General features: G+C 43.5%; 1 protein-coding gene across 1 annotated transcript in view; it reads right to left on the reverse strand. All coding sequences in view use genetic code 11, as the record gives it.

The window, feature by feature from the left end:
* The window catches only part of EGR_02839 (Putative methyltransferase NSUN4), a gene marked incomplete at both ends in the record, with an annotated part of 20442 nt that extends 2249 nt beyond the window's left edge, over window positions 1-18193 (reverse strand). Inside the window, 11 exons of the mRNA XM_024492088.1 lie at window positions 7872-8169; window positions 9965-10096; window positions 10768-11359; window positions 11673-11845; window positions 12103-12286; window positions 12635-12721; window positions 12791-12925; window positions 12956-13119; window positions 13360-13522; window positions 14152-14409; window positions 14960-18193. Of these exons, the coding sequence (XP_024353582.1) occupies window positions 7872-8169; window positions 9965-10096; window positions 10768-11359; window positions 11673-11845; window positions 12103-12286; window positions 12635-12721; window positions 12791-12925; window positions 12956-13119; window positions 13360-13522; window positions 14152-14409; window positions 14960-18193 (5420 nt within the window). The remainder of the gene's footprint in view (window positions 1-7871; window positions 8170-9964; window positions 10097-10767; window positions 11360-11672; window positions 11846-12102; window positions 12287-12634; window positions 12722-12790; window positions 12926-12955; window positions 13120-13359; window positions 13523-14151; window positions 14410-14959) is intronic.
* Between the last annotated feature and the right edge of the window lie 405 nt (window positions 18194-18598).

The following is an 18598-nucleotide window of genomic DNA, read 5'->3' on the forward strand; positions in this document are numbered from 1 at the left end:
TCCATACCCAGAGTCCAGTTAAACTCTAAACCCGTTAATAGGAAACGCTTTGGCGATTTATGCGTTTACATTGGTCAAATACCACTGTTGCCCATTTTAAGCCCCCATTTTTTCTCAGGCAATCCAAGTGGAGGGCATCGAATGGGGTACCTCATAATAGGAATGAAAAGTGATGAAAGCACCTGATAACCTGGAGGGATGACCGCGGCCTTACTCTCTTTATCAAGCAAAGTCTCAGCCAGTGATTTTGGTTGTTTATTAATTTGTAGATACACTGAACTCGTAAGGTGATTGTATACTTCAACGGAGAGTAGAGCTTCCATAAAACATTACTTAAGTCAAAAATTCCCTTGAAAAGGATAACATTTCTACTCCTCAGGATTGCACACATTTGTCTCTGCCATTCCTTACACTCATGCGTATATATGTAGAGGGAAAACCTTCGAGGATTAGATTACGAATAAAAGCGGATCAGAATGGGTCGCTTGAATGTACTGCTGTACTAATGGAAAGCATCTAGCAACAGTACTTTGGACCGAACTCAAGACATTTTCTCAGTTTTCCACACCATTAACACCGAAGGCGGGAAAAGACAACTTAAATCTTTAATTGTAAAACACCACAGGCCTACCGACGCTTTCAACCTCATTCTCTGCATCTTATTCTAGTCCACAACAATCAGATTTACAGGTGGATCCAACTTTTTGCCTATTTCCCAAGCCAAAGGTGATAACTCCACTAGACTGAATGTATTTGTAGCCACTTTACTATTCTTAATCACATTCGCCAGACTTTGGAGGCACTTGAGAAATGCGAGCCAACTTCATTGACTTCACTGCAATTGCGCTTAAGACTTGAATGGACGACATACTTCGCCGGGATCAAACACAACCACCGGGAATCTTCCCAGCTTATATAAAACGAATAGAGGCTTTCTTATGTCTAAACAGAATTAAAACTTTCTTCAACAGCGCATGCGTCTAAAACCTATTTTGACGCCAGACAAACACTGTTTGGTGCTTACGACTAAGTGGCAAAGTTCTTCACCATTCCAGTTTGCTTTTCCCTTGACACATTCTTCACCAACTAATGCTATTCATCTTGATGAGGCAAAAATAGCCATCCAGGTAAGGGAAACTGCCACGGGCGTCGTCTGTTAGGCGTGATTTTGTGCTTTCCTGGAGTAATGCAATTTTCAACACCTTTGAAACATTACAGTGACAGTTTTGAAACACCATAATGTATTTCCAGCCTTACCCCTCGCAGCAGCCAGCCTCACCCAAAAAAACAAAGAGAGCACAACTTTTTCAGTGTAGGGTTAATTATTCAGGCTAGACTGTAGAATCGGCAGTTTGGTAAAGCGTTATCCCCCCCCCCCCGCCTGAGCTACCAGACCGTTGGGGAGGTAAACTTCCTCACTGTTAAACACGGCTTTTTCCTGCGAGTATTTTCAAAACCCCCCTCACTCCATGTGTCTGGCCAACGCCTCGACTGTGGCTAAGCCCTACAATTCTAAATCACCAAAACCAATTGCACAACCGTTTTCTGCAGCACTGGACTGAAACCTCCGCCTCACAGCCACCGCTTTGAGTCAACAAACACTACAGAAGTTAATGAACTCCAATTAATTTATGAAAAAAAAAAGCCTAAAGGATATTTAGAAGATAGTAAAAAAAGGACACTTAGACCCACTTTGGAAGTAGACTTTCCCCCACCCCAACAGTTTGAACTGGGCTAACCACAACAAGAGGCGTCTGAGAATAATGACAACATAACAGTCATTGAAATCCAGTCAGGAGAGTACGGAGGAGTGAAAGAAGATGGAAGGTGAAAAGATTTTATCACGGGTCACGCAGGTTTATCTCCAATGCCTCAGCAACCGGCGGGTGTGTGGGTCATGTGAGCAATTAGCAGGCCACACTTTAAAACACGAATGTGACAGCTCCCTTAAGCGTCAGGCTCCGTGGAAAGGAAGTGGATAAAGGGCATTGGAGTTCAGAAATTTGTGGTGAACAGAGGTGCAAAGGAATCACTTAAACTGAAATAGTGAAAATGAAGTGCGTCAAAGAGAGATTGCGATAGTTCATCCATCGAAAGCTGTGGTATTACGATATTTACCAGAAGTGAGCTTCAGACACGGAAGCGTCCCTGTCCCCGCAATTTAGGTGACACGCAATTGACGTTGTCAAGCTCTCGCTTCGCCTGTGCCTTCAGCCGTTCGAGAGTGCTAGCACGGAGCAGTGAGTGATGAAAGTGATTGTGAGGCTTCAGCATAACTGATCGAACTTCACAAAGGTATTATAGCACAGCTGGTGTAATTAATCCTTCCCATTTTTTTAAAAAAATTAGGGGAAAAACACACAGCTTCAAATTTGTTTAATCAACCACGGAGAGCATGTGATTAAATGTTTATGCAGTGGGGCCTTTTCATACCCACTTATGGGAGGGAGAAGTCCCTTCGCCTTATTTCTGAGCCAAAAACGAATTAGTGGGACGACAGTGACCTCTACACGTTAGGTCAGCGAAGGGCAGTCGGGATGGCTGAGGCAGTCAGCAAACGGGTCTACACTCAACTTATACGCACTTGGATAAGGCCGATAAGGGTTATAAAATTTTACAACTTCAGTGTGACAGACTTGGTTTTTGCGTGAACAGGTCCATTTAACCTCAAGTTATGCGTTTTACTAAGCCGAGAGATTGGACAGTCACGCCAATTGAATGCATTAATATTTTCATAAACGAATTCATTTAATCTTGAGATCTACAAATTTTTATGAGTACATTAAAAACCAAACACCTACATCAAAGGGCGGAGCGTTAAAAAGAAGACAAAGATTGTGAATTATTGAAAGGATGCGTGTGTGAGGCACCGCCCCTCGCGACAATCGCACTTCCTATGGCGATCCAAGCCCTCCAAGCATTGCATTTGCAGAAAGTTTATGCTTCCCTTATCTTTAAAAATTTCAAAGTAGATTAAGAATTGGCACAATTTAAGGTTTGCCTTGAGAACGATTACGAGGGAAAAGGAGGGTAGTGATCGAACGTGTCAGGGGATTACTTCCCTCTGACAAATCGGCCGCTCCCACAGATTAGCATAAGGACTATCGCTGTGATTTGAAGGCAGCTGCAAAAATTATGCATAAATGGCTCTCCCAAGAAGAACAAAGAGCCCAAATTCCCATCTGTAGGTATGTGCACTCAGTATAAAGTTATTTAATGCGATTTCGTCTGAAAATGTCTGTACTGGTATAGTAAAAGCAGTGTTCGGAACCTCCAGCTACAGCTAAGACCGTGAAGAATGAGGAAAACTGAAGTGGATCTACGAAAACACGCCGATGGATGATGGCCCACAAGCTGGTAAATTGTCTTCCAGGCGCTTAACATTGTAATGTGACAAAGTTAATACTTCAGAGAGGTTATAACAAGCGAAAGGCAAAAAGAATTCTGCGCTTTTGCGTCTTTAATACGAGAGCGAAAAGACTAGCGTTTGATTATGTCATGTGGATGAATGGCCTGCAAGTTCGACTGCCCTTGAATTTGCGGACAGAATGGGAGTTATGTGCACTAATTTATACCTGTTGATAGAATTAATTTCCGTCCATAACCACAGAAAATGAAAAAACCGCCCCGCTTGAAGATAATGGAAGACGTATATTATCTGCCCATGTCCTGGTCCAGGTACGCCAACCTTAAGTTCAATGAAGTGCTCCCGCCATTTGACCAATCATCGTGATGTTGAAAATTTCTTATAGCACTTGGTTACCGTGCCAGAAAGCAATTATGGAGACTTTACAGTTTCTACCATACCAATTTAAATAACAAGGGTGCTAAAGCATTGATAACAATAGCTTTTTGAAGACATTTAAGCTAGTAATTAGAAAACCGACCATTTTGCATAAAATGCCTCGTTAACAAAAAAATATGAGGGCTGTCTCAAAAAACCCTCTTATTAATTAGAGCGGAGAGATCATGTAATACTTTGATGGGTTGTTTAGCTCTTCGTTTTAATTACGCGAGCGCTTACACCTCGGCCTTTGTATTTCCACTGGGTGCCATGGGCTCCGGGCCGTGCTGGTGGCCCTCACTCCTCAGCCTTTAGGCTATGTCGGCAATACATTTTCCGTTTTAGTACAATGACTTGGTGCGCCTTCAGGAAGGACTCGGGGCGCTACATTAGTGGCAGCCGAAAGCAGAACCTATCCTAAAGGATAAATAAACTGAAATCCATTGATGGCTGCTAAAACGTAACGTGACAAAAGAAGAGCATGGGCTGCGGATTGGGGAATCTGTGAAGTCCCCTAACAGACGGATTGAAAATGACGTCTACCTTCGGCAACTATTCCACTACAGTGGCCTGCGGGGCGCTATTAACGAATGAAGTGACACTAGCCATGGCCACGAACAATTTGGAAAAGCTCCTTACGGAGCTGTCTACCATACCTGCATGAGGATGTCAACTTAGTGAACAGATGTGACATGGCAGCACTGAAGTGAGATCAAGGCAATAAAAAGGAAGAGGCACAAAGTCTTATTCCCGCCCTTTATTAAATGACGGCTTTGAGGCCAGTGTTCGTACGACTAGTGATGAGCATACAAGATGGCCATCACCTTCCCCTTCCCTCATTGCATTTCCCAAACGGGACAAAACTTCAGATACGATGGAACTGCCAAGGGAGATTAGTGACTCTGTAGCAAATTCAACAACCAGCGCGGTTGGCTCGTAGGTGTATTTCTTACAGCGCCGACTGCGTTTTGATGGCCGATGCGGGAGGTTGATTAAAGGGTGGCGTTAAAGATGAAGCTCAAAAGGTAAGAGTAATGATGTAATGCTTTGGTTGTATGCTTAGCTCCTCGTTCTGATTTCGTGGGCACTTAATGCTCCGCTCTTGTGCTTCCGCTGGGCGAAATGGCCTTCGGACCATGTCAGTGGTTCCCCAGCCCTTCTGTACGTCGCCCGAGTATTACGTCCTCTTTTGTCATTTACAATTTTCTGATTGAAATGACTGTTTGATTAACCAATCCGTTAATTAGGACTGACCAACGCACATATTTCGCCTGACCTGTAGCAAAAAAAGAATTCTGAGTGGTTGCTAGAGCAGCTAACGAAGAATTTCCTTTACCACCTCAGAAGTACGCCAAATTAACCGGTCGAGATGGAAAGACCATTGAAATTATCACAACAGATAATAAGGGGTGCAATTGTTCTAGCAAAGCTGTTTCAAAAATGCTAGAAATCACGATAACTCCCATTGACATTTGGAAGAGGTATAATGGTAGAAACCTTCCCCTTCATCTTTTTTTCAAATACGGGCAGATTTAACATGGAAGTAAAAAAAGTAGTCATCTAGGATTCAGATCTGAATGTTTACTCCCCAGAAAGAAGACTGAAAGCTTAGGAAAGCGAAATCTCATGTTTAGCGCCCAGGCACCTCCTAATTTTGTACTATGGTGGGATTAGAGTAAGCCATTAGGTGAGCAAATTCGTTGCCATTACGGTTTAACAAGAAGAGATTCTTTGGCAGGCAGGTAGACAGGTGAAAGAAATAGTCATTTTAGTCATTAGGGATAACAACTACTTCACGAAAGTCTGCTTTATTAAACCACCTTGTCTCGCTTGTCACTGACATTTGGAGGAGCGAATATTGACTAGTAAATGGTAAACTCTTCAATGATGGAGGAGTTTCAAGCCAACCTAAGTGAATCCACGCGAAAAAAAATCAGCGGACAAAAATACCGAATTTGATTTCTGTTTATGTGTGGATAGCCAAATGTTCTGATTCCCACTATTATGGCAAAAAGCGGTGGCACACCACAAACCACAAAACAAAGTATGCTACGCAAAGAGCGCATAACCCTTCAGTTGGAAGACCGAGGGTTATGCACCGAGCACGTCCGTCCATTAAACTTCCAACGAATGACGAGTCATTAAACCTTTTACGCCTATGTAGTTTATTCTATCCTCGGGTTGAATGCATCCCAAATGGAAGGCAGCACTCAATTTTTTCCCACTGGACTGGTTGCAAAAAAAAGGAATAACATGAATAGCTAAGGGAGCATTCTGTCCGCTCTGCACATGCGTTGGCCACCCGAGCATCGCAATGGCTACCGGACAATATCCCCTTAAAAACTATGGTGATATGGGATAAAATTAGTGGTTTGTCCAAGTTTTTTTCTTGTCCCATCTACCTACGATCTACTTGAATTGAGTGTTAATGCAACACACTAATCAAAACAAAAATTGAGTGAACTTCCTAAATAAATAAAGTATGGCTGAAAATGTATCTAATTCGTCCTTTGAGGGCTTCGCCATAGTTTTCGCCTGCTTCAACAGCAGTGAATTCTAACGACGGCAGAGAAGATGACTTCAATCATAACTATAACACTGCTTTTCATTTCTTCAGGTTCTCCGAGCGCATCTGGGCGCGTCAGAAGTGATTTTCTTGACTTGGTGTGCAAGAATGTGGTCATATTTGTCTACTGTGAATGATGGAAGGCCGATTGACTTGCCGATAAGCATCAATTCCCCTTTTTGCCTCTATGAAAGCGTTGTGGCTGCATCACCAAAGAGCTTTCAGGTGTTGGATTATGTAAGTGGAACAGACAGCGCTTAATCCCGTGGAAAAAGTTGAGAATAGACGAAAATACACTAGAAACCACTTTGAAGTCATATTGTGGAAGCTGAAACAGTTGAATTTTAGAACAGATTAGCATTTACTTTGCAGATGTAATCACACAAGCGCCTCTATGCCTCTCAGCTACTCCATACTTTGGTCTCATGCACTTTAAAGTCTTCTAGAATGACTCTAGCACTACAGTAGTGGTAACCTTGGCGAGTCCGATTCAAAAGAATAACTCCGATTTCATCGACTAGATGTCATGCGCAAGCATAACTAAAGAAGGATCTGCTAGAGTTGGCTGGGTTTGTGGGCGAAATTGAGAAGGCAACGTACTGGAAGAGGGATGAAACCAGGTCGTCTAGAAACCTACTCCAATAAAAAGTGCTAATCATTCGGAATGTGCTCACTGATGAATGTCAAACAGTTTTTGGTACTACTTGCCAAATGACGCCACCTCAACACGTTTTGTCGAACTGTGAATAAATAAATTACCGAGATCCACAACCGATAATGAAATAAGAAAGCCGCCCACTGTAGGTTGATTCCGGTTGACTGTGAAGGAAGAGACAATCATGCTAAACGATTGGTAGATCAACTAACACATTCCAATCGCCCCCCTACCTCACGCACCACTTCCCCATGGGGCAAGGAGGGAGGGCTAATTGGATAAGTATAGGAGCAACCCACTTGGGGGTTATATACTCATTCTCGCCTATTCTTAGAGGAAAAAGCGACAGAAATAAACAAGTGTCAGTCAAATGGACTAATTTCAGTTTCATCGGCAGCTCATGCATCATCACTTCCTGAATCAAAGAAATAAGACCTCTCAAATAGCTCAAGCAGCACTTTCCCTTGTCGCAACGAAGACCAGTTATGGCAAATATGCAGAGAACTTGAGAGGAAAGAGCAAAACAACGTATTCAAACTTCCCTCATAACTCTACGTTAGGGACTGTTTTCTACAATGAAGATTTGTTAACTGGTTGTAAGAGAGGAATAGTTAAATTGTCCTAACAAGACAGCATTTATCGCTTCAGATAGACAGATCTTCGTTAGTATTAAAATAATTTTCTAAAAATGTGAATAATAACGAATTGAAGATTTTGAACTTTTAGGCAGCTTATGCATCACTTCCCCCTCCGTTATGAGGAGGAGGAACGACCTGTTCCAAGCAGGTTACTTCAAACCGACGAGTTTTAGTTACCCGGAGGCTCCATTACGAACTTGTCATGTGAATGTGAATGAGGTGACCTACCGAAGAAGTGCCCTCTGTTTCTCCACCAGTCTGACTCGCTCAGCGGCTTTACCCCGAGCAAAATAACCTCCAGTTGGAGCAGTTAGGGCATCGCGATCGGTAGAACAGGGCACGTCGACGAGGACACGGGAGAACCGTTCGCCCGATCGACCCCGCAAACGCTGCAGCACCGCTGTCGTGGCTACCTCCACATCGGGGAGACCGTTACGCCCGCTCCCCACTCCCCAGGCGAAGCCCGCCAGCACATTGTGCAGGCGGTCCAGACGAGACGCTGAGATGTCGGTGCATAGTAATCGTTCTACCACAGGGTAAAAAGATGGAGAGTTGGGATACTACTCGAGTAGGAAGACACCGAATGGCTAAATAGGAAGTGGGTGATTGCGATAAGTGATAGATCTGGTACATCGGTGCACACCAGACACTGCCAAATGGAACATTGAAGAAATGGTAGTTGTGCATGGTTAGAAAGCGCGAGAAGGACGCTTCCTGCTGGAAAGGTGTTTTCGTGATGGCTGCTCTCTCTTAAGTAGTAACATAGAGAATCAACATTCCTGACGATTCACTTTCAATTTTCCTGATTTTAATCTTGCTAATGGGTTTTTTTATAACCATTTTGGAAGGCTTCCCACCATCAATAAACTTCTATACTAATAAACAGCTTTGGAATTCCAAATTTCCCAAGTACGAATTTTAAGGCTCAAAGCTTCCATGCTTATCAAGTTGGCTGTTTTTACTTTTGTTTTTATTATTACCAATCCTGATGCATCTTTGAATCTGTGCTTACCCGTCTAAATGCCACGAATAAGGTGAATATACGTATTGCGTGGTTAAATGAACGGGAAAGAGCGTTTTCATTGTTTGATAGTTTCAAGCAACATTGCGTCTTCGAGATTGAAATAGCTAATGTGCACAAACGGTAAGCCTAAAACGTCGGTGGGCACCAGCCATTCTGTGAGGATGGGTAAATATATTTTTGGGTAAGAAATGAACCACGAGCAGGCAACTTCGAAAAATACTTGATATTTAAGCCCCAAACGGCTGTTTTCTACAAGCGGTAGGTTTAAGCCACTGAAAATGACTGAGAGGCAATCACAGGATCAGGAGATGATCTCGTCGTAGAACTTACCAAAAACTAAGATATGCATCGATGAGCTAAGGCAAAGAATGCGAATCTATAACAGGTGTTGATGGGAAGCCAATCTGACAAGTGAGGTGGATAAGAAAGTCAGGACTGCAATACATTAAGTGTTTGTTCAACACCCGATTTTAGTAAAGTGTCACATGAGGGCTCCACCAATATACTTCCACCGGGTGACTTGGCCTCTGAACTATCCCAGTAGCTGCCCCAAGCCCCACTGTGCGTCGACAATGCATATTCTGCTCTAATGCTATGTTTTCCTTCGTCTTCAGGGAAGTCTCAGGGCGCCACGGAATAGCCACTGCAGGATGCACACGAATTGAGCGAGTCGGTACACGAATATGAAGGCAATCTCGGAGGCAGCTCTTTCTTATTGCCACGTGCCACCAAAACCAAAATCACATCATTGAAGAAAAAGTCAAATGTCTCGGAAATAGCTCGACACTACGAAGACAGAGTATTCACCAATAAGCTCTAAACCCTGCATGAATTAAATATCAAATCATAAAGGGAAGGAAGAATACCCCTCAATACGCCATCACATCAACGAGTGATTTGTAAAGTGGACAGGCGCCAGATTTGGCACTCATACCACAAATTGTCCTAGAGACAAACTAAAACAACTGACAAAGGTGGAAAAAGAATCGTACAGCAGAAAATAGTCGAGACCTACGCTATATTCTCTTCGGGAGACAAAGCCGTCCTTATCATAGAGGAATCAGCAACCCACTACTGTGAAGTCCAAAAAAGAGGAGGAAAGAAGCCCACGCTATTCAATCTTAAAAAGCCCTTCGCACACAGTGTAAGTGGCTGCCGTACTTAAAAGCAAGCTCTCTTTATGCTAAAATGGAGCTACTTATGACTGAAATGCGTCTTGGTAAAGCTTGAGAGGTTTCCAAGGCCCTTAACAGGGCAGAATCCCCTTTCCTTTCATTGCTAATCACAACAAACCTACCCAGATTAAGTGTTTGCAATGCGGTCACAGCCTTGCCGCCTGGTGCGGAGCAGAGATCCAACATTCGAGTTCCCGGCTGCACATCCAACATCAACACTGTCAGCACTGAGCCCAAGTCCAGGGGATAAAAATCTACCGAAGAGAGTGAGAACACAAGACTTGTCTCTTACAAGTTAGCTGCAGGCTTTATCTTAATGAGGACTGGCTTTGCCGAAAACTTCATACGATGATGCTTAAGTCGCCAAGGCATGGTAGAATGAGCCCAATGCTGATGAGATCACTCGAGACAACATTAACAGTGCCAATGTGACGGTTCCTGATTTGCTGGATCACATTCCTACTGGTGACGGAGGCGAAATCTTGCCGCATTGACGCGCTATAGTGATTGACTAGATAAGACACATAAGAACAAACCAAACACTGCTAAAAACACATTTCAAGGTGAACATTAATAGTGCGGTGATAAGTGTTAACAAGTGTACTGTTAGACCTTATTTTCAACGATAAATGAGGTGGAATTCAACACTCCTTCTACCTCGACAATGGTGGACTAACAAATCGTTGAGGCAGTACTGTAATAAATGAGTAGACAAAGTATAGTCAGCCAACGAGAACCACCAAAAGTGGAATTCTGTACATAAATCTGTGCTCAATGTTGAAAATGTCAGTTACATACTAGAATCCATCTTAATTAAAAGTGATTTAGATGTAGACACCTCCAGCGTAACCATGAAAAACCCAAGCAAACAGTAATACAATGCTTGGAGATGGTTAAGAATTGAAGGAGCGTAGCACAAACCCACCAAAACAGTTGTCTGAATACTTCGGTTGTGGGAGAGCGGAGAACATCCCACATGGCGGTGCAAAACACCTTAAATTCCTGAAAGTCCCCACCAAATCGGATTCTTTTGCCTTATCCTCCCCCTCCTCTTTCACCATCAGTAGGTCAGGTGTCTGCAGCAGATCGGACTCTGCATGTATCAAAAAGGCCTGGTCTGAGTCTCGTGCATAGATGTCTCTCTCGCTGACTAACTCGGTGGGGGGAAGGAATTCCGACACTTGGCCGAGTGGAGCTTCCCGGTGCACGAGGAACGCTCGACCCGCAACGGATTCCACGGTATTCGTGCAGTATGACAGAAGATCAGGGTTCGTCTCATCGGAGATTCTCGTATTCACTTTACACAACTCGCTAAAGAGGTCAAGATAGTTCTTGGAGCGAAGGTTTTCGGTGCACTCGTGGAGGCCTGGATTGGCGGAGTTAAGAACTGCGACTTTGGCAGGTGGAGTGAGTAAAGCAGCGCGGATACCACTCCAGATGGCGGCACCGAAGATGTATGAGTAGTACTTGTCAAAATGACTCAATGCTGTTTGATTGGCCGGTGTTAGAGGGACTTTCTGAAACAGAGGATGAAATTGCGACAGCACTGGATACTGTCGAAAATGAGCCAAGATTTCATCATGAGAAGAGCATTCACTCGGTGAAATTGCAATGTTTCATGCTCGAAAATATAGTTGTTACTATGATGAAAAGGAAATTCCGTTCACTGCCAGAGAGAGTTAGCCTTCGAGAGAACTCAATAAAGGCATTGTAGACGCAAGAATTATTTGAATACTCCGAGAATAAAATTGCATTTTGTACTACTTTCCAATTGGACAAGTAAAAGCAGTTGTAAAATAAGAATTTGTATTACAACAGCATGCTACTTACTTTGCATTTTTTCGACCATCCCTTTTCCCGTTGAATGGAGAAGAGGGTTTTAAGACGCGCTTTCGCCTCGTTCGAGGATGAGCGCCAGAATGTGCGCAGAGTCGTCTGCAACGGAGGACACCGATCTGGACTTAACACAGTACCAATGAAACCAATTCCAGGAACACGCACACCTCTCAAAACGCGTAGACAAACAATAGGTTTACTCGAGGTGCAAAGTTTGACTTAACTATGCCACCTCTATGTTGAAATGACGAATCGACATTAGATCCTATCAAAGAAGGAGGATCATCCCAACCTGATGAAAAGCTTGTCGAGAACAAATAAGCGGACAGGCACTAGCTACAAAGTCACAAGGAAAAAAGACCTAAACTTTGAAAATAAGTAATTCTTATTACCATAAAAGAATCCAGCTTTACAAGGGGTTAACATCGGTAGGGCTTGTTAGTGAAGCCAGGGAGGAGCCGCAACTCATCATCTGGGAAATCTGACAGCCAGTCGTCGAGGCGAATTTTACGGAAAACATTGGAGGGCGGTTTGGTCGTCGTCTTTGCATCCAATCGTTGATAAAGAAAGATGCGACACTTGACAGGAACGGAAATCTTGTTTTCCATCTAAAATGACATCGTCATGAGAATACCAAACTTAAAGACATCAAAAAACCGGTGACAGATTTAAAGAACTGATGAGTATAATAGTCATAGTATGCATACAGAAGAGAAAGCCTTGCAATATTTAATAATACACATACACACAAACTCCGCTTCTCCAGCATATTGCGGGGACAACTGCAAATGAACTAGCGGTCATGGTTTCTTCCCCATATTCAGGGTTAGTAAAAATATTGCACTTAGAAGTTTCACCACGGAACAACATCGAAGGATTAGTTTGGATTTCAGTGTCATTTTAAATGAGAGAAATGGCATTTAAAAATATCCGCAAAGTATGCATACGAAACCTACGTTAACGTTTACGGTGAATTCCTCCAGCGTGGACGCAGTCACTGGTTTTTCAGGCATCGCAATGTCTTCTTCCTCGACAACTACTCCCTAAAAGGAGAAGTGACAATGATTTCTTCAGCTAGGAGACTACTTATTTCCCACACCGATTCGACTTACTACTCTACGGAAGGCCACCTTTACGTGCTTTGGCGTCAAAGTCCAAGGGATAGACGGGTTCATCGGTATGTACAAAGTCATGTTAAGAAGACGCTGTTGGGTTTCGTACGAATGACCAGAGAGGACGTTTGCATCCTAAGAGGGAAGTACCGTGTTTTACCAGACATCAAGATTTGTAATAATCGACATAATGGGAGAATTATGACATGCCTCCGATTTCAGTTCATTTATGCGTTCTGGAGTAGGAAGTTCTGCAAGATTACGCAGGTAGAGGTTATTCCAAAATCTATTACGATGAAGTTTTACCAAGTGCCCCTTTGTGCCTAAACCTGAGGAAGGGAAACCGAATAGTTATCAAACAACCCGTTTTAGCTCCACTGCCTTTATGCAAGCAGCAATACCTTTAACGCATGTAACCAATTAGGACCGATAGTTTAAAACATAAGAGAGTAAAATAAATAAATAAGTGATAGGAAATAACAAATGGATCTTCCGTGCCAAAACACTCCGTTTGTATAGCTATTACCAAATAAAAAGGAGCAAGACACATAGTGCGTTGACTAGGGCACCTGGCACATTATCCGTGAGCAGCACTTCGATAATTGGTTCTTCTTCTTCCTTCTTTCCTTCAATATAAATTTGCTGCTCAACTGTGAGCTCTTGTGTACCACCGTTGATCGTAATATATTGTGGAATACGAATAGGATATTTCCGCCTAAGATAAGTGATTTTCTATGATTCCGTGGTAAAAAAATTAGGATACGCACTCTTGACCAACATGACGGTCGTAAACACTTGCGCTGCAAATGAACGACGCACCTAGTCACAAAAACCGACATGCCGTACCGTGATTATTGAGGCCAATGAGAACAGGCTAATCGGCCGTGTAACATTGGAGTGGATAAAATTGTCAAATGTGATTTAACATTTAGCGTAAGTTTGCATAGCCCTTATAATTAATTTACGAAATTGTTCATAATGTGTGACTTAAGGTTTACGTGTGCAAGAAATTTTCAGATTGTGGGCTTAATTGAACTTATCAGCAACATTTCGCACCAATATAAAAAGTAAACGCATCATGAAATCTAAGTGATTTGAAAGATTTGACTTGCTCGTTGTGAATGAGGAATAAAAAAGGGATCAAGTTGTTCTTGCAAAAGGATTTGAGCTGTCATTTTTGATAAAACAACTTTATTTTCCTGATGACTTCCATCAACTCTGTAGGCCAGAATACGGTACCTATCAAATTGTACTCTTAACCTATTCGGTAAACAGTTTAATTTTTAAGTTGGACTTAAGCTACTACTTAAAAATATGGCTACCAAGGTGGAACTACTAGTCTGTGGGAAGGAGCCACCTACAGCATTAGCTGATTCCGACGGATGCTTAAAGTAAAGCAGGCCAGTTTGGCATGGATCCAGAAGGCCGACATGCGAATTTATTGTGTCTGGAGTAATGTTATTAAACTGTCTTTTTGGCGAGCCGCAAGGAAGGTTCAAGTTGAGTCCACATGAAAAGGAATGCTGTCGTAGAGTACAACGCACACTGGTGACGGATGTCCCATTACTGACAGCAGGGGCACGTCGTGTGTCAGCCCTGACAGACAACAGTGAAAGAGCCTGTAAAATAAAATAGTACATGGTGATATCACAGGTTTCTTGTGAATGTAGCCATTAAATCTGCGGATATACACTTGTGAATAAGACTTCATGACCAGTCAGTAGACTGCATGGACATTCAGCCGAAGTAAGACATTTGAATTGTGTCGGCTTGTCGAATAAGGCTGCTTGACTGTCGGTGACGACATTGATTCCGCTTCAGCTCAATAGCCTCTACGGTTATTTCTGTCAACGTCTAATTCTGGTGGCCTCATCGGCGCATATCCTGTAGTGAAATTCCATAAGGAGAAGATGGGCGTAATCATTTTGTAAGATAACTTGCAATTTGCTGGGTTAACTTGGGCGTTTGCAATGTATTCAACAGCTCGCTGACCAAAACAAATACGGCATGTGTGTAGAACAAGAAAGGAACATGTTTATGCATTGCAAACTGTATTTAAAACAAGGAAAAGTGGGCATGGGGTGTTAGTCGAAGCCACAATTTCATCCAGGCATGGTCTTCGAGTTGTACTACTTAGGAACGGGGACTAATACTCCTCTTTCACCGTACCAAACAGACGTCATCTTGTGGAACCTCGATTCGCCTGTCCCCTAGAGATAGCTCGTAAACGTCGCTTAAACCCTCCCTTCTGATGCACTCCATTAACTCCGACCAGATGTGCTTAAGGATGATAGCAACACAATTCTTGAGGTCTTCATCCTGAGCCTCCAAATCAAGAGGAGTTGCATCTGCTTGTTCCATTGTAAATTCAACATCGACAGAAGAAAGTTTCGATTCATCAGTATCATCGTCTAAGTTTGAATCAATGATAATTTCCTCCTGAGGGTTTCCAAATTTGTCGGTTTTGCATAAGGGTATTAATGACACCTTTCGTACGTTCTCCAAGTCTTCCAAGTAGATACGAATTCGCCTCTGGATAGACAAAGGAGCGATGGGAGAAGAAACCTCTTCCTCTGTAGGAAATTCGTCTGTATTGCTGAAATATAACTTTGTAGAAGAAGATTTGGATAGAGGCGCAGTTGAATCGGCAGACTCAACAGTATGACGTCCAATGTAGAATGCTCTATCAGGATATCCACCTTCCACAGAGTGATCTAAGCTATTTTGAAATGAACTATGAGCAGTTAGATCATTAGGAGGGATGACTTTTTCCAAGGAATCCACATCAACATCAGAGAGAGGAGTAGGACTGCCAACATACTTAAATGGAACCTCGTCTACCTCATCACATACTGCCGTCGACTTTTCAACAGGTGTAACCTCATCAGTATCGGTGTCAGAGTTAATGACGGTCTCTCCGACAACTTCATCATTTAAGATCAAGTTGTCGCCACATTGGCTATTACGGCTTGCCAGAGAGGGATAAAATTTTTTGGCGAATAAAAGTAGACACTGCTTTAGACGCTCTTCACCAGTATCCTCCTCGCCTACACCACAGACATCAGAGGACGGTTGATAGTCATCACATTGACAAATATAGGCCGCCAAAGAGGGATAGTACTTCTGAGCCAATAGGAGTAGACCCCGCTTCAGACGCTGTTCCTCAACGTCCCCCTCCTCCACACCACACGCATCAGAGGTGGATTGGTCGCCATCGCTGTGGTGAATGCAGGTTGTCGAAGCGGTGGAGTAATTTTCAGCGCTTAAGCTCAGACAGTGTGTCTCATCGTTCTCCGTGTCTACGTCACGCATATCAAAGGACGCCTGATCGTAAACACTGTGGTGAATGGTAGCTGCCAAAGAGGGATAGAATTTTTCAGCAAACATGAGTAGACACTTCTTCAATAGCTGCTCCTCAGCTTCCTCCTCGTCTACACCACGCGTATCATGGGACGACTGATCATCACATTGGTGAATGCAGGTTGCCAAAGGGGGATAAAACTTTTGAGCGAGCAAAAGTAGACCCTGTTTCAGGCGATATTTCTCCTCCTCCTCCTTGTCTACAACAAGCGTATCATTGGACGCTTGATCGTCATCACAGTGGTGACTACAGCTTGACGAACGGATGTAGGCCTCTTGAGCGCATAGGCGCGGTAGCTGATTGAGGCAGTGTTCCTCATCTTCCTTCTCGTCTGCACCACACACATTAAAAGACGATTGACTGTGGCGGATGTAGTTTGCTAAAGGGGGATAGTATTTTTGAGCCAATAGGAGCAGGCCCTGCTTCAAACGCCGATCCTCATCGTCCACCTCGTCCACAACACGGGCATCAGAGGAGGATTGATCGTCATCACAGCGGCGGATATAGGTTGCCAAAGAGGGATAGTATTTTTCGGCGAAAAAAAGTAGACCCTGCTTCAGATGACGTTTCTCAGCCTCCTCCTCGTCTACACTACGCACATCAGAGGACGACTGATTGTCATCGAATTGACGAAGGTAGGCTGCCAGAGAAGGATAGTATTTTTGAGCCAATAAGAGTAGGCTTTGCTTCAGGTAATGTTTTTCAGCCTCCTCCCCGTCTACACTACAACCATCAGAGGTGGATTGATTGCTATCACAGCGGCCAGTGTAGGCTACCAAACGGGGATATAATTTTTGAGCAAATAAGAGTAGACACTGCTTCAGACGCTCCTCCTCCTCGTTGGCCTCCTCGCCTGAATCACGTACACTCGAGGAGGATTGATCGTCATCACGCTTTTGAATGTAGGCTATCAAGTGAGGATAGTATTTTTGAGCGAATAGGAGAAGATACTGCTTCAGACGCTGTTTATCAGCATCGTCCTCCCCTTCAACACTCGCGACATGGGAAGACTCATCATCAGCACAGCTACGAATACCGGCTGCCAAAGTGGGATGAAATTTTTCAGCGAACATGAGCAGACACTGCTTCAGAAGTTGTTCCACGTCAACATCCTCCTTCACACCACGGGTTTCAGGGGAGGATTGTTCGTTGTCACAGTGGTGAACGCAAGTTGCCGATTGGACGTAGTATTGTTGAGCGCACAAGCACGGACATTGTTGCGGACAACGTTCCGCATTGCCCACCCCTAGTGCACCACACGTTTCGGTGGACGCATGGTCTGCATCACAGTGACAAACACAGGCTGCCAAACGGGGGTAGAATTTTTGAGCAGAGGAGTGTAGACATTGTTTCAGAAGCTGTTCTCCATCGACCTCCTCGTCTACACCACGCGCATCATGAGACGTGTGGTCAGCAACACAGTGGCGGATACAGGTGGTTACACAGGGATATAATTTTTTAGCAAAAAGGAGCAAAGCCTGCTTCAGACGCCGATCTCCATCGTCAGTCTCATCGGCACCATGCGCATTGGAGGATGCTTGATCGTCATTGCATTGTCGAATACGGGCTGCCAAAGAGGGATAGTATCTTTCAGTTAACCAGAGTAGACACTGCTTCAGAAGCCGTTTTCCATCGCCCTCCTCGTCACAGGACGCTTGGCTGTCCTCACAATGGTGATTACAAGTTGCCGAGTAAAGGTAGTACTTTTGAGCATTCAAGCGCGGACAGTGTTTTGGACAGTGTTCCTCATCGTTTGCCCCATCTGCCCCACGAGCATCGGCGGATGCTTGATTGTCATCATCTTGCCGCATGCAGCTTACTAAATGGGGATAGTATTTCTGAGCTATTGAGATCACGTACTCCCTCAGATTCCGATCTTCATCACCCTCTCTGTCTTTTTCACTTCTCGTTGCATTCTCCTCCTCATTTGATTGCCCGATATTTCTTCCCCGTTCCTCGTTGCATTTAGCTGTGTCTTTATTGGCTGCCTTTGTCAAACTATGATTTCCTTCTGGCGATTTCCGGTGTGATTTCTTCTTCATTGCAGCTTTTTTCTACTTTTGCAGTAGTCATAAGCCTTTTCTACCTTTTTATACCTTATCTTTGCCTCGTGACCTCGTAAATTTAAACCAGCATTGTTTTTTGCTTTGTACTTTTACTCAACAACAATCTCTATTCTTTTATTTTGCGCGTGGACTATTTCTGCTTCTTAAGCACGTTTACTTTTAACTTTATTTTTCGTTTCTTTTCACTTTTCTCAAAATTTTTACTCCCACTTTGTGATGATGATCTTCAACTTTAATTTTCGTGAGGAAGCATCCTGTAGGATTGACTCCACTTTACAACACTCAATTGCTCTTTTAGTCACCTTCACAATGTAGCTGTAGGGCCGCAGAACATTCCTGTTGAGGGAAGACGACACAACACTCGGACAGAATATGTGTTGC

Source organism: Echinococcus granulosus, assembly GCF_000524195.1.
Source record: "Echinococcus granulosus chromosome Unknown EG_S00013, whole genome shotgun sequence".
NCBI lineage: Eukaryota > Metazoa > Platyhelminthes > Cestoda > Cyclophyllidea > Taeniidae > Echinococcus > Echinococcus granulosus.